The sequence below is a fragment of the Alligator mississippiensis genome, chromosome 8 (genome assembly GCF_030867095.1).
Source record: "Alligator mississippiensis isolate rAllMis1 chromosome 8, rAllMis1, whole genome shotgun sequence".
NCBI classification, from domain to species: domain Eukaryota; kingdom Metazoa; phylum Chordata; order Crocodylia; family Alligatoridae; genus Alligator; species Alligator mississippiensis.
The window spans coordinates 25,836,844-25,851,316 of NC_081831.1; the positions used below are offsets into that span (position 1 = coordinate 25,836,844).

Genomic DNA, 14,473 nt, shown 5'->3' on the forward strand with positions numbered 1-14,473 from the left:
GCTCCCCCACCCACTCCTGAATCTAGATTCCTGCGCATCAAGAAAGAGCTGCCTACACTGCAGCTGAAGGAGCCTCCACCCTCAGTGCTGGAGGCTGACCTGACTGAGTTTGATGTGGCTAACTCCCACCTGCCCTCTGAGGTGCTCTACATGCTGAAGAATGTCCGGTGAGTGTCTCAGGCAGGGACCCCAATCCATGCTGGGAGCCCAGCCTGTCTCCCCAGCTACATGGAGTCTAGCCAGTGCCAAGTATGGATGGGAGACTTGCTGGGATTCCCCAGAGCACCTGGATTGGGGGCACAGGTGCAGCAGCAGATGGCACTGTTGCCTCATGCCCATTGCTGCAGCTTGAGGGGGTTGGAGCCTGTTGAGTGGGAGTGGGCACTGGGATCTGACAGTGTAGAGTGTGGGTGCCCGTCCCAGTACCAGCCACTCTGTCTAGCTTGCTGGCTGCTGTTCAGGGTCAGGTGCAGGCTCCCTGATGGGTGGTGTTGCTGGGGGTGAGGGGCTGTGGTTGTGGCTGTATCTGTATCTTCCAACCCCTGCCCCCCCCCCCCCCCCCCGGTACTTGCTTCCAGAAGCAGCACAGTGGGCTCTGGGGGTAGGAGGTTTGCGGTAAGCTAAGCCCCTGATTGGGGTATAGGGAGCACCAGCAGCATTGCCACCTCCCTGCTGGGTGCTGCACTCCTCAGGGAGGCCTGGGGCCCCCAGCTACAGATGCAAGCTCCAGACAGGGGCCGAGGAGAGCTTTTCCGTAGGGGTCTGTACAGGTCTGGAGTCAGGTCTGTCACCAGAGGGCGTTCTCCAGAAAGCAGGGAGTTTGGGACCTGAGAGCTGAAATGCTGATCCCTGAGTGAGCTGGCTGCCTGAGTGGGGAAGCTAGGTGGAGGCTGCACTGTGGTATCTCTGCAGGCCCCAGGTCAGGGGTTGCCTGCCTTCTACAGGCCTGCTCTGTCCATGGCTTCAGCTGGCAGTGGCCTGGGGGCTCCTCAGGGTTGGGTCTTGAGATGCCTCCTACATCTGTGACCCCACCAAAGCCTGGGACCTCCTGGTCAGCCTCCTCCTGGCTCAGGCCAAGTTTTCTATCTGTGTTGCCGGGAAGGTCCCTGAGGACTGTGGGGCCATTTTCCTGGGCTGTCTTCAGTCCCATCCCCAAGCAGAGCACTCCTGGGCAGTAGCTGCCAGCTGTCTAGATACATTTGAGAGTTGGTGGGCACTGTTTGGGGTCCTCTGTTCTGTGTCCCCTGGGGGCACACTTGTTTTGACGCTCTGACTTGCATGCATGTTCCCTTTTGTTTTTTTTGTCCCCAGTAATCGTTGTTTTTTGTCTTCCATTGGCCCCCAACTAGTGGGGGACACTAAGTAATGCAGTGGGCCATGACCCATGGCCTGGACGATTAACAAATAGGCCTACCTGCCTTGCGGCTGACAGGCTGTGTCAGAAGCTGCTCCCCACAGGACTTGGCACTGCCTGCCTGACTGGCTGGTCATCCCTGCAGGGTGCTGGGCCACTTTGAGAAGCCACTGTTTCTGGAGCTGTGCAAGCACATGGTCTTCCAGCAGTTCCAGCAGGGCGAGTTCGTCTTCCGGCCTGGCCAGCCCGACAGCAGCATCTACGTGGTGCAGGATGGCAAGCTGGAGGTCTTCCTCACTGAGCCAGTGAGCCCACAGCTCTGTGACAGTGGATCTGGGCAGGGAGGGGGGGCGGCTGCTACCACAGGGCATCTTAGGGCTGGTGCTGCAGCTGCCCTGGGTGCTGCTGTGGGCTGGGGGAACATGAGGGCTCCCTGACTGTGGACTGTTGCAGGATGGGAAGGAGACCATCATGAAGGAGGTGTTCCCAGGTGACAGCGTGCACAGCCTGCTCAGCATCCTTGACGTCATCACGGTAGCACCCCTCAACCCCACCATGTGGCTGCTCCCAGCCCTCAGACAGCTCCCTGCACTGGAGAGATGGGCATGTTCATTATTGATACCTGATGCATTGATACCATTAATGATACCTGATGCATTGCATAAGCTGTGCCCTCTGCCCTGCTCTGCCCTTTGCTCCTGCCTCACAAACCTCCTGACTCCAGCCCTGGTTCTCTGCTCCTATATGTGAGCCTGTCCAGCACTTCCCCTCAGGACAGGTTTATGGCGCACTCCCTGCTGGTGACAGCACTGCCCTGCTCACCTTCCCACAGTCATGGCCCCAGTACCAGGAGGAGTTCCCCCCCCTCCATAGAGCCTGGCAATGCCAGCCTGACTGGTGGCTCAGTGCCAATGATGTGCTATATCAGGAAGGAGACTCTGGTTGGGAGGGTCCCTGGAGACTGTGGGGCCATATTCCTGGGTTTCGTCCAGTCCCGTCTCCAAGCAGAGCACCACTGGGCAATGGCCGCCAGCTCTTTAGCTGTCTTTGAGAGTCAGTACTTACTGCTTGGGGTGCTCTGCTTGGTGTCCCCTTAGGGTGCACTTGTTAGTGGGTCAGAGGGTCAAAACACATTCCCCTTTGTCACTTTTTTTGCCCCCTTAGTTAATTGGCTCCCCCCCCCCCTCGCTGCCCATAAGTGGTGGCCTTTTTTAATTTAGTGGGCTTGCCCACATAAAAAGGTCCCACATAGGCCAATGATGTGCTACCTGCAGCACTAGGAGCCTTAAACAATGGGGTCTCCCAGATTGCCTGGTTGCTCTCTTTCAGGTAGGGGGTGTCTGGGGGCCCCTGGTGTAGTCTGATGGGGGTGCCCCCGGTGCTTGATTCTTGAAGGGGCACCAGCGACCATACCGGACGGTGTCTGCGCGAGCGGCTGAGGATGCCACGGTGCTGCGGCTGCCAGTTGAGGCCTTCTCAGCTGTCTTTGAGAAGTACCCAGAGAGCCTAGTGCGCGTTGTACAGGTGAGGGAGCCAGGGCTACGTGGAGGGGTGGGCACAAAGAAGCCCCAGGCCTAGTGCATGGGCTTCCTTGACCCCAGCCAGAAGTGCCGGAATTACAGGGCGTTCAGAGTGCCAGGCACTGCAACCAGAGCTAGACCTGCAGGGCAGAGTCTGTGGGCTGAGCCTCCTGCTCTTCTCCTGAGCCATAGCTGTGGGTACTCATGGCCCATTTCTCTTTGGCAGATCATCATGGTGCGTCTGCAGCGAGTCACCTTCCTGGCCCTGCACAACTACCTGGGGCTGACGAACGAGCTCTTCAGTCACGTGAGTGCTGGCTGTACCACAGCCCAGAGCCCAGCCCTGCCCAGTACCCCCTCCCTGCCCCCACTTCAAGCCCCGTGCCTGAAAAAATCCCTGACTGGGGAGGCAGGGGTGTCTCCCCACTCCAGCAGCTCCATGTGCTGTCAGCAGGCTCTGCTTAGCTTCCAGCTGTGGTGTATCTGTGGCTTATAGGCTTAGCTTCCAGCTGTGGATGGAGCCAGAGCCCAGCCTGTCCCATGCTGCCAAGGGCAGCTTGTCCTGTAGGGTGGGGGTGGCTCTGACTTGGTGCAGAGGGAGGGTTCCCCACCTGCCTTGTTGCCCGAGCCCAGTGATGCCAGTACTGGCTGCCATGCTTGCTGCCCATAAGCATGTGGGGAGGTCACCCTTCCCATATGGCTTGGCAGGGGCTCAAAGACTCTGGAAATTAGCACTCTATGGCCAGAGACGGGAGTTGCCCCTTGACATGCTGCGCAGCTCTCTGCTGGGCCACGGGCCATCTGCCCCAGGGGTGAGGACTCTCGTGGCTCCTACCCCACCCCCATTCCCAGGTTGGTGCTACTCTGGGTTCATGGCATGGGAGGGCAGAGTATGCTCCTTGCGCCTTCTATCCTTGAGCCCCATGTGTCCGTCTGTCTGTCCCCCTGTGGCCCTGCCATGGTGACATCGGCATTTTTGTGCTTAGGACATGCAACCACTGCGGCTCTTTCCCCAGCCCAGCCACACCACACGCACTAGCCCCATTCGGCACAGCAAGCGCGTGGCCAGCACCACTTCCATTGAGGACTCCAAGGAGAGTGCTGGGCGCCAGTCTGACCCTGCTGGCAAAGACTTGGGTAAGGACGCCCGCCTGGGTGAAGGAGTACTGGGGCTCCAGGCAGCCATGCAAGTCAGGATGGGACAGAGCTGCCTGGGGAGGTGGGAGGACATAGGGCCAGCTTCCCTGCCTCACCTCCCCCAGAGCTGCAGTGCCTATGGAGCTCTTCCTGCAGCTCTGGAGACAGCCTAGCCATGAGCGCCCAGTCTGAGCCCTGCAAGGGACTGGTGATACTGTCTGTCACCCCACAGCCGATCCGCTGAAGGTGACAGACGCCTCCACGCCACCGCTGCTGAGCCGCTGCATCTCAATGCCTGTCGACATCTCGGGTATGTTGGGAGGGTCCTCCAGGGTGGGGGATGGGCCCTCTTGTGGGGGCAAGGAGGGGAGCTCTGGGCAGAACTTTTAGGACCTGCCCTAGCCTGTGGGAGGGGTGTTTTGGGGGTCAGGTCCAGCAGTCAAAGTGGGAACAGGTCCTGCTTGCAGGGGGAAGGCAGCTGAGGGCACCGTGACCAAGTCTGGCTCGGGCAGGCCCCAGCAAGCCCTGCACTGAGCCCTCTCTGGCCCTTCCCTGCAGGCATCCAGCGGGGTCCCCGCTCGGACTTTGACATGGCCTATGAGCGCGGCAGGATTTCGGTGTCACTGCAGGAGGACAGCACTGGCACTCTGGCCACCTTCTCCCGCGTATGTGCTGGAGGCCTGACCCCCACTCCCACCAGAGTCAAGCTTTGGGCCTGGCACCTGCACAAAGTTGGACTGACCTCTCCACCTCCCTCAAGGGGCAGAGGACAGTGGGCCTGGGCCAGGGGGTCTTCACAGACAGTGTGAGGGCGCAGTGCCTGGGGAGGTGGCATGGGGGTGGGGGTTGCTGCAGCCTTTCCATCACCTGAGCCAGGCTGCATGTGGCCAGGAGGGAGCCTAGCACAGGTCTCTGGTGCTGGCTTGAGTCTCACCTGGGCTCCCAGGGCTGAGGGAGCTGGAACTGAGCCCCAGAAGAGGTGAGGCTGGCCATAGTTTGGGGGTTTTGGGGCACAAGGTAGTGCCCCCGGGGGTCCAGGTGACTGGTGACAGGGCCCAGCACCATTGCTGCAGCAGGCTGAACCACTCTCTCCCCACAGTCCATGTCCCATGAGCCCAAGGAGCGTAAGTCGGTGACGGTGGAGGAGCAGCCATCTGGTGTCTACCATTACAACTACTGCGAGGATGACTCGGTGGGTGGTGACTGCCCCTTCGGGCCCTACCAGGGCAGACAGACCAGTGCCATCTTTGAGGCCGCCAAGCGGGAGCTTGTCAAACTCATGAAGATAGAGGTGAGGGCTGGAGCCCTGTTGCAGCAGGGGGTGGGGAGTCTGGCGGGCCTTTGCTCCCCCAGCAAAACAGAACCCCAGGGCACCCCACCTCAGCCTCTGGTCAGTCCTGCCTACAAGTGGGTCAGGGCAGGGTGGGCTGTGCTTCAGCTCAGCCCTATTGGGCAGCTCAGTAAATTTGGCAGAGCTCTGCCCAAGTTGGGTGCTGACTGCTCCCACCATAACCTCCCCCTCCCCCACCTGCAGCTTGGCCTGGGGTGCCCCAGCATGCACCAGCACCTCCCCACCCCACACTTTCCCCACCAGCTCCCAGGGTTGTGGCCTGTGCTCATGGCTGTCCTCTTTCTAGGACCCATCTCTCCTCAACAACCGGGTGCTGCTGCATCACGCCAAGGCTGGCACGATCATTGCCCGCCAGGGGGACCAGGTGGGTGCTAGGCAGGCTGTTGTGGGGAGCCCCAGGAAGAGGCTGGGGCATTGGGAAATCTGGTGCCAGGGCTTGGGCCCTTACTGTGCACTCCAGGCTAGGCTGGGCCAGCTGGCCTGGCCCTGGAGCTACCCATGCCATGCTCTGAGCTGCTCTCTCCCGGCTGTGTGTGGAGCAGGCTAGAGGCTGACATAGGTAGGGGCCAGGAGCAATGAGGGATTGTGGATGCTACCTTCCCTTGTTGGCGGCTGGGTTGGGAGCATCTTCTGGGGTCCCTGCAGTGGTTGTCCCACGCCCCTTGATTGCAGGGCTTCTGGCACTGCTGGGGGAGGTTCTTTGTGGGGCTGAGCTGTGTGCCAGGGGCTTGGGCAGGGGGCCAATGTTGCCGTGGGCATTCCTGGGAGTGTTCCCCAGGGGCTCTGGCTCTTGGAGACCCTGTGGAGGGGCTGGGGCTGCCATGCCCATGCTGATGCCACCTCTACAGGATGTGAGCCTGCACTTCGTGCTGTGGGGCTGCTTGCATGTGTACCAGCGCATGATCGACAAGGCTGAGGACGTGTGCCTCTTCCTGACGCAGCCTGGCGAGATGGTGGGACAGCTGGCTGTGCTCACCGGCGAGCCTCTCATTTTCACCATCAAGGCCAACCGTGACTGCACCTTCCTTAAGATCTCCAAGTCTGACTTCTATGAGTGAGTAGCCCTCCCTTCCCATGCTCCCAGGGCCAGGGTTTGCACCCTCCTTCCCCATACCCAGCACCCAGTCCACAGCAGTGGTGGCTTGGTTTCTCAAGCTAAGCAGGGACAGCTGGTTTCAGCAGGTGGATAGGAGCCCACAGGGCTGGGAGTATAGCCAGTGCTACCCTTGAGTGATGATGACACGGGCCATGTATCCAGGTCCTGGAGCCTGTAGAGCTGGTGCTGCAGGGCTGGCTTAGCGGGTGAGAACCCCTCAGCTGATTGCTTCCTGGGGTGTGTTTTTTGCCACAGGTTTGGCCCCCGTGGGGGTCAGACCAGAGCCCCTAAAGGGGAAGGGCCCTGAGGATGGGTGCCCTGTGCTAGGTGCTGCTAGTGCCCCCTTGAGGGGTAAGGCCATGTGGGCTTTGCTGCCCAGGGGGCTGTGGCTATGTGCAGCGCCATCCGTTCCATGGTTGGTTCTGTGCCTGGTGGGAACTGTGGCAGTTCAGGCATGGTGGGCACCCCATGGGCATGTGGCTTACCCCCCCCCCCCCCCAACCCTTTCAGGATCATGAGGGAGCAGCCCAGCGTGGTGCTGAGCGTGGCTCACACAGTGGCTGCACGTATGTCGCCCTTTGTGCGCCAGATGGACTTTGCCATTGACTGGATGGCCGTGGAGGCTGGGCGGGCACTATACAGGTGAGGGGGCTCCCCAGAGACCAGCACCTATCTTTTGCACCCCCGCTTGGCCTGGCCTGGCCTAGAGTAATCAGCACAAGGCAGACAAAAATCCCTTTCCTGCAGGGAGAGTGGGGAAACTCCCTCACAGCCTCGGCCCTTCCTGCAGAAGAGGGCCTGGCAGTAGGGCTGGCCTGGGGGGACCTGCCCAGGCTGCTTCCAGCTAGCACCCAGGGCATCTCCCAGTTCTGGCCATGGAGGGAGGGAGGGAGGGAGGGAGAGCCCCTTCTTCCTGGGTGCTGGGGTGAGAGTTGGGGTGGGAGGGCAGGAGTCCAACCACCTTGCTGCCAAGGCCTTCCCAGGTCAGAAGAGCCCTAGGGCTGGTGCTGCCAGCCTGATCCCTGCCTGTGCTGCCCTCCTAGGCAGAGCGACAAGTCGGACTGCACCTACATTGTGTTGAATGGGCGCCTGCGCTCCGTCATCCAGAAAGGCACTGGCAAGAAGGAGCTGGTGGGCGAGTACGGCCGTGGGGACCTCATTGGCGTGGTGAGCTTCTGCCCAGGATGCTGCTGCTATCACCTGTCTCCAAGCCAGGAATGGGCTGCTCCTGGGATGCAGCCTGGCCTGGGCTGCAGATGGTAGAGGAGAGCAGGAGCGGGGCTGGAGCCAGGACACCTGGGTTGTGCCCCTTGAGGGCAGGGAGTGAGGCATGGGCAGTGGAGCCTGTCTGATGCAGCCCTTGTGTTCTGCCCCCAGGTGGAAGCTCTGACACGGCAGCCCCGGGCCACCACTGTCCATGCTGTGAGAGACACAGAGCTGGCCAAGCTGCCTGAGGGGACCCTAAATAACATCAAGCGCCGATACCCTCAGGTACTAGGCAAGCAGGTGCAGCCCCTTCCACCTCTGGCATCATGGCCTCTTCCAAGGCAAGCGCTGGAACTCCTGTGTCCTGGCTGTTCAGCCCCAAGGAACTTGGGCCAGGACTTGCTTCAGCCCTGGTACAGGGGAGGGGGTGCTGGCTAGAGAGCTTCCATCTGCTGCTGGAGGTTCCTGAGCCCTCATGCTATGGGGTGATTGAGAGGTTCAGCCCTCTTAGAGCCTGGGTTGGTGCTTGCAGTTCAGTTTCCTTCTGTTCCTCTGCATCGGGGATGTCAGGCCCAGCTGTGCCCAGGGAGCCAGCTGAGAGCTCTGCTTGCCAGGATGATGTGAGCCTCCTGTGACCTGAGCCCTAACAGCTCCTCCCTGCCCAGGCATCTGAGGGTGTGAGCACACCTGGCATCGCTCTGCCTTGGCTCTGTGATTTCACCAGCAGGGAGTGCAAGAGGCACTTGGCCACCTGGGCTGTGCCCTGCTCCCTGCAGGGGTGGGGGAGCTAGTCAACAGGCCCTGGGCAATCCCTTCTCCTGGTGCTGGGCAGGATGGATCCTGTGGGCTGGCTGGAACCCTCTTGGGTCCCATGTGCTCCAGCTCCCACCCCTTCTCACCATCTCTAATGGGCAGCTGCTGTTTCCCTAAGGTTGTGACCCGTCTGATCCACCTGCTCAGCCAGAAGATCCTTGGGAGCCTGCAGCAGCTGCGCGGGCCTTTCCCAGGTAGGGCAGGGGGGCCTGGCAACCTCCCACTCTTCCTCTGTGGTTGGGGCACAGGGTGCATGTGCACAGAGCAGCCAGGATATTCCTGCCCCTCACTGGGACTCAAGCCTGCAGCTCTCGTGACTGCTGTCAGCGGAATGGGTTGGGGCTGGTGCTTCCCTGCTGTAGCTGCTGCCAAGGCCAGGGGCACCTTGCAAACCTGGCTGGGGATGGCATGGTGCCTACTGCCTTGGCAGCCACTAGAGTTAAATTAGGCCTTGCTCAGCGCCAACAACCAAGCCTGGCTGCTGGCAGGGATGCAGCAAGCTCCCCAACCCCATGTTGGCATGGGGTGGGGAGGCTGGGGGTCAAGCATTGGGCAGGCTTTCTCACCTCAGGCTGGCATGATTGGAGGCACAGGGAACCAGTGAGCACCTGTGGGCCAAGCCTGGGCCTCAGGTTGCCTCTCCTTTGCCTTCAGGCTCCGGCCTGGGCGTCACCTCTAGCTCTGAGCTGACCAACCCGGCCAGCAACCTGTCAACAGTGGCAGTGCTGCCCGTGTGTGACGATGTGCCTATGGCAGCCTTCACTCTGGAGCTCAAACACGCCCTCAATGCCATCGGTGAGTGTTGGCCCAGCTCCCCCCTGACTCCCCACCCTCAGCTCCTTCCACCTACTGAGGCATGGCAGGGCTGGCTGATGGTACCATGAATTCTTCCAGGTCCCACCCTGCTCCTCACCAGTGACATTATCCGGGCACGGCTTGGCTTGTCGGCGCTGGACAGGTATGGAGCTGGGAGCCATGGCATGAGCTGGGGATGGTGGGCAACAGACAGAGGAAGGGCTAGTTGTCCTCCAAGTCCTGGGGCAGGGGCAGGACCATATGGTGCAGGCTGGGTGCCATGGGGGCTGCCTGAGGAAACCCCTCTTGGCAGGGCGGGCATGTCTGGCTAGCCCCAGCCAGTGTTGGGGGGACATCCAAGGGAGCACTGATGACCCCTACCTGGCAGCATCCAGGAATACCGGCTGTCGGGCTGGCTGGCGCAGCAGGAGGACATCCACCGCATAGTATTATACCAGACTGACTGCACCCTTACGCCCTGGACCTTGCGCTGCATCCGCCAGGCTGACTGCATCCTCATTGTGGGGCTGGGTGACCAGGAGCCCACGCTGGGTGAGGTGAGGCCCTCTCCTGCGTGCCTGCTGGCAGCAGGGTCCTGGGCTTCCCTCCTGGCATGGGGCAGGGTGGGGGCTGCATGCCCAGGTACACACTCCATACCACCCCCACGACTGTTCCTACCCCTGCAGCTGGAGCAGATGCTGGAGAACACAGCCGTACGCGCCTTGAAGCAGCTCGTCCTGCTGCACCGGGAGGATGGGCCCAGCCCCTCTCGCACCGTAGAGTGGCTCAACATGCGCAGCTGGTGCTCAGGTCACCTCCACATCAAGTGCCCACGTCGTGTCTTCTCCCGTCGCAGCCCGAGCAAGTTGGTAGGACCCTTGCCCTATGGCCCTTGGGCTGGGCTTTGGGGATCTGCAGACCCTTCAAGGGACTGGGCTGCCCATGGTGTTAACTGGACAGGGCTTGGCCCCGATGGCACTGATGCCAGCTTGGCGATGGCGTTAGGTGCATGGTGCCAAAGTGCTGGGCTGAGCATGGGGCGGAGGGTCCTTTTGCATTGGAGCATAGGAGTGTTTCTATGCTTGGGATGGGTCCTAGCAAGGCTACATAGAGCTGCTGAGCCTCAGTGAATGAGCCTGGCTGCCAGGTGGGGTGGGGTGGGATGGGGTGGGCAGGCACCAGACGGGTGTTGGTTAGGTGGGGGTGCCATGCATGGGCATATCTAGGATTTTGAAAAGGGAGGTGCACATGGTGTGATGCATCATCATGTATAACCCAACATGTATCTTTCTCTAGCTAAAGGAAAAACTAGAAGCTTTACCAATACACTAGGGGGCTAGAAACGATATTATTCAGCTTAAGATCAAAGGAAATATACAGTGCATGTTCCAGTAGTTATATGACATTAAAAAACCCCCCAACAAATTAGGCAAAACGTAGTCAAAAGATATTGTGGCATCAATCCTGTAGTCATTATAGTTAAATGTACATCTCTTATTCAGATTCATAAAACAAAATCTGGCCTTCTTGAGCAGGGCCATTTTTACATATGCAAACACTACAGCACTGGGTGCTTTGAAAAGCACCTGGTCCTGCAATGCTTGCAGTTATGTAAGTGGTGAAATGCGTGTCAGCACTGAGAAAATGGTGGCGGTGTGCTTTTGAACTAAAACACATCAGAGGTGCTTTAGTTCAAAAGCGCACTGCTGCCATGTTCTGCGTGCTGATAGCGCATTTCACCACTTGCACAACTGCACCCGCACAGGGCAGCACAGTTCACCTCAGCTTGCGTGCAGAGCAGGCTTGATTAATTGAGTCTGTTCTGAAGCGGTGGATCTCTGAGTTACGGGGCAGATAAACATATGTATAAATGCCCCTTGAGAGTGCCTTCAATATTTCACTGTCTGTTTTTTCTACACCTCAGTGAATATGACCACACCACAGTTAAGGTCTTTAGCTAGAGCTAAAAGCAGTCTGCAGGGCTGGGAAATAGGACAGTGACATGACAAGGAATGACTAACAGACAGCAGAATTGCAGCAAAAAGGGTAGATGGATTAGAGGAACATCAAGAACATCTTTAAAAAAAAAAAAAAAGGAAAAAAAAGGAGAGGGTCATTACCATGTGCAGAGTGAAGAGAGATTAACAGTGGCAGGAAGATAATGATCCACAAAGTCAATTGAGTTTCTTGGCACTGCCTGACTAGAAATGCTTCTGCCCCACACTGGCAGTTGGCTTTAAACTTTGGGTGGAGCAGAAATCTAAAGGGGGCTGCGCCTGCCCCCTCCTGGATCCCCCACTGGTGCCATGGATAGGAGTAGGGGCTGCAGGGGTCTGTCCCCCTGTCTGAGGCAGTCTCTTGTGGCCCTTTAGCGGGAGATGTACGAGAAGGTCTTTGAGAAAAATGCTGACCGCCACAGCGACTTCTCCCGCCTGGCACGGGTTCTGACGGGCAACACCATCGCCTTGGTGCTGGGAGGAGGTGGAGCCAGGTAGGACCTGGGGGTGTGGGGACTCCTGTGGGTTTTCTGTGCCTGGAGGCAAGCTGGCCCTGTGCTGGGAAGGGGTCCTATGTGCAGAGTGGGGAGCAGGAGTCTGGGCCCCCAGTAGGAGTGGAAGATGACATTGGTCGGGGCTGTGACGCTGCAGTGCATGCTGGGAGTGCTGCCCTTGACCACAGCCAGCCAGATTAGGGGCTGCGTGGGTCAGGCCAAGTCGGCTGACCCCTCCGTCCTGCCTGCAGGGGCTGCTCCCACATTGGGGTGATCAAGGCCATGGAGGAGGCAGGGATCCCCATCGACCTGATCGGGGGTACCTCGATTGGCTCTTTCATTGGGGCCCTGTATGCTGAGGAGCGCAGTGCCGTCCGCACCAAGCAGCGTGCCCGCGAGTGGGCTAAGGTTAGGAGTCAAGGGGTGGGGGCCAAGTTCAGTAAGTCAGAGGGGCACAATGTGCCCAACCCAGGAAAGCAGGGACAGGAAACGGCTCCCCCTTCCCTCGGGATGCCCCAGTTACCCCAAGGCCACTGGGGTGTGAAGGGACATGGCCATAGACTGCAGGGCTGTGCCCACCCATCAGCCAGCAAAGATGATGGCTGCTGTCTTTTTCAGTGTGAGGCAGGGGGCCATGGCACCTTGGGGTGAGCACAGCAGGAAGAGTCCCACTGTCCCTGCCCCTCTTTAGGTCTATTCTGCAGGCTGGGAGCTGTCACCACCAGCCTGGGAACACAGGGCTTCTCTCTTGGCCCTGGGCTGTCCACTCAAGTCATTGTGGAGCCCTGTGAGTTGCAGGGAGGAATCCAGACAATGCCTCTATATGGAAATCTCTGGGCTTGGCAGCTGCCTCCAAAATGTACCTGAGCCAGAGTCACAGAAGGGCAGCTTGGGGCATGTATACAGGGGACCAAGGGCGGCTCTGTGGGTGCCACCTTGGTCTGCAGTTGCGTGCCCAGCCCCCCTCTTGGGCTCCAAGCACCTGCTCCGTCTTGCTGGCCCGGGAGCCTGCACCCTGCATGCAGGGCTATGCCTGAACCCGGCACCCAACATGATCCCAGCTGCCACCTCCTCCTGCAGAGCATGAACTCGGTGTTTGAGACCGTGCTGGATCTCACCTACCCCATCACCTCCATGTTCTCTGGCTCCGCCTTCAACACCAGCATCCACAAGGTCTTCCATGACAAGCAGATTGAGGTGGGTGAGGCTGGGGGAGCTCCAGAGTTATGTCCCTGCCTTGGTAGTGGGGGGGTGTTGCTGTTCTCCAGCTCTGGAGTGCTGTCCTCCCAGCACAGAGCCTGTGGGAGTGGTGCCCCAGCTCCCCTAGGTGGGTCCATGCCCCTGCTGTACTGTGCCCTGCTCACGGGCATCCTCTTTGTTCCTCATGCCTCCCACAGGATTTATGGCTTCCCTATTTCAATGTGACGACCGACATCACAGCCTCGGCCATGCGGGTCCACACAGACGGTAAGAGACTTCATCCCCTGTCCTGTGGCTTGGTCAAGGTTGCTAGGCCATGACAAAACCCCCCTGCACTCTTGGCGCTCTGCCTGATGGTCTCTGCCTCCTCTGTCTGAGAGGGCCAGAGACCTGCCCTGTCCCTTGGGACAGAAGATGCCTGTGGGGCTGGAGGCCTGTTGGCCACACCAGGCTTTCACCACATGCTGGTATGGGGCCATGTGCCTGCTGCACCTGCCTTTCCCCTCCCTGGCACAGGTCTGTTTTTACAGGGTGGGTCTGGTTCAGTCACGGGAGGGTACTGAGCTATGAGCAGGGGGGTCTCGTTGTCTTCAGATGTCCCTGTGGCCCAGGACACCCCCTCACTTGTGGACTCTGGCCCTTCAGCCTCTTGTGTCCTCACACTGCTGGCCTTGCACAAGTGAATGGTGTGGTGTCACAGGGCGGTCCCAACTCTACCACACAGGGGTACCTCCTGGTAGCCTGAGGAGTTGGCCAGGGGTCCAAGGCATCTATTAGGAGCAATGGGTTGAGAGAGGTCCCTCCTCCAGCATCAAGGTGCAAGCATCTGCCCTCAGCTGGGGCACGGGCTAGCCACCATGACAGCGTGAGATGCAGAGCTGGGCTCCACGGACCCTCCTCTGTCAGTGGGGCACAGCAAACCTTTACCTCAACATTCTGGGAACCCAAATGTTCAAGTCCAGGGGTTTCTGCCTGCCAGTGCCTCTGCTGCCTGAGGAGAGGATAGGTCAGGGGTGGTGTTGGGGTGCTGACCTCCCTCCAAGAAGGATGCTGCTTCCTGCAGCTGGACCCAGCCTAGCCTTTTGGCAGTTCGGTGAGAGGGGCTTGCTAAGGCAGTCGGAGAGTATCTGGGTTGCAGTTGAGCCTTCACCAACCAGCCCCAGCCACGTACTGGCAGGCTCAGGCACTCGGTTGCTCTCTTCCCTCACTGGCCCCCTTCTGTCTATAGTGTTCCCACTACTCACTAACCCTGGTAACACCCTCACTGCATGGGGCGTGCGTGGGCAGTGGCTTGGGGCCACTGAGTAAGCGAGCCCACACTGGGCCAGCTGTGGGTGGGGAGGGGGCATGGTTGGGTGTGGGGGGCATATGGTGGTGGCCGGGGCCGGCGTGGTGTCTTTGCCCTGGGGCTGCAGTGGTGGCCATTGTCTTCGGGAAGCAGGGTTTGGGCTGGCTCGGTCTATCTCTGCCTCACGTCTCTGCCAGGCACCGGCGCTCACCTGGGACATTG

General features: G+C 59.6%; 1 protein-coding gene across 8 annotated transcripts in view; it reads left to right on the forward strand.

Annotated features, from left to right (window-relative positions):
* The window catches only part of PNPLA6 (patatin like phospholipase domain containing 6), a 31,874-nt gene that overhangs the window by 10,928 nt on the left and 6,473 nt on the right, over positions 1 to 14,473 (forward strand). For 6 of the 8 annotated variants that reach the window (XM_059732465.1, XM_059732469.1, XM_059732466.1 and 3 more), the window contains 23 exons: positions 27 to 167; positions 1,500 to 1,659; positions 1,808 to 1,888; positions 2,750 to 2,878; positions 3,101 to 3,181; positions 3,861 to 4,011; positions 4,244 to 4,321; positions 4,570 to 4,676; positions 5,111 to 5,302; positions 5,649 to 5,726; positions 6,211 to 6,416; positions 6,969 to 7,100; positions 7,502 to 7,625; positions 7,836 to 7,949; positions 8,596 to 8,671; positions 9,132 to 9,272; positions 9,372 to 9,435; positions 9,661 to 9,829; positions 9,959 to 10,141; positions 11,645 to 11,763; positions 12,015 to 12,171; positions 12,844 to 12,960; positions 13,161 to 13,230. In XM_059732465.1, the coding sequence (XP_059588448.1) occupies positions 27 to 167; positions 1,500 to 1,659; positions 1,808 to 1,888; positions 2,750 to 2,878; positions 3,101 to 3,181; positions 3,861 to 4,011; positions 4,244 to 4,321; positions 4,570 to 4,676; positions 5,111 to 5,302; positions 5,649 to 5,726; positions 6,211 to 6,416; positions 6,969 to 7,100; positions 7,502 to 7,625; positions 7,836 to 7,949; positions 8,596 to 8,671; positions 9,132 to 9,272; positions 9,372 to 9,435; positions 9,661 to 9,829; positions 9,959 to 10,141; positions 11,645 to 11,763; positions 12,015 to 12,171; positions 12,844 to 12,960; positions 13,161 to 13,230 (2,870 nt within the window). The remainder of the gene's footprint in view (positions 1 to 26; positions 168 to 1,499; positions 1,660 to 1,807; positions 1,889 to 2,749; positions 2,879 to 3,100; positions 3,182 to 3,860; positions 4,012 to 4,243; positions 4,322 to 4,569; positions 4,677 to 5,110; positions 5,303 to 5,648; positions 5,727 to 6,210; positions 6,417 to 6,968; positions 7,101 to 7,501; positions 7,626 to 7,835; positions 7,950 to 8,595; positions 8,672 to 9,131; positions 9,273 to 9,371; positions 9,436 to 9,660; positions 9,830 to 9,958; positions 10,142 to 11,644; positions 11,764 to 12,014; positions 12,172 to 12,843; positions 12,961 to 13,160; positions 13,231 to 14,473) is intronic. The other 2 variants (XM_059732467.1, XM_059732471.1) reach the window with 1 other exon arrangement.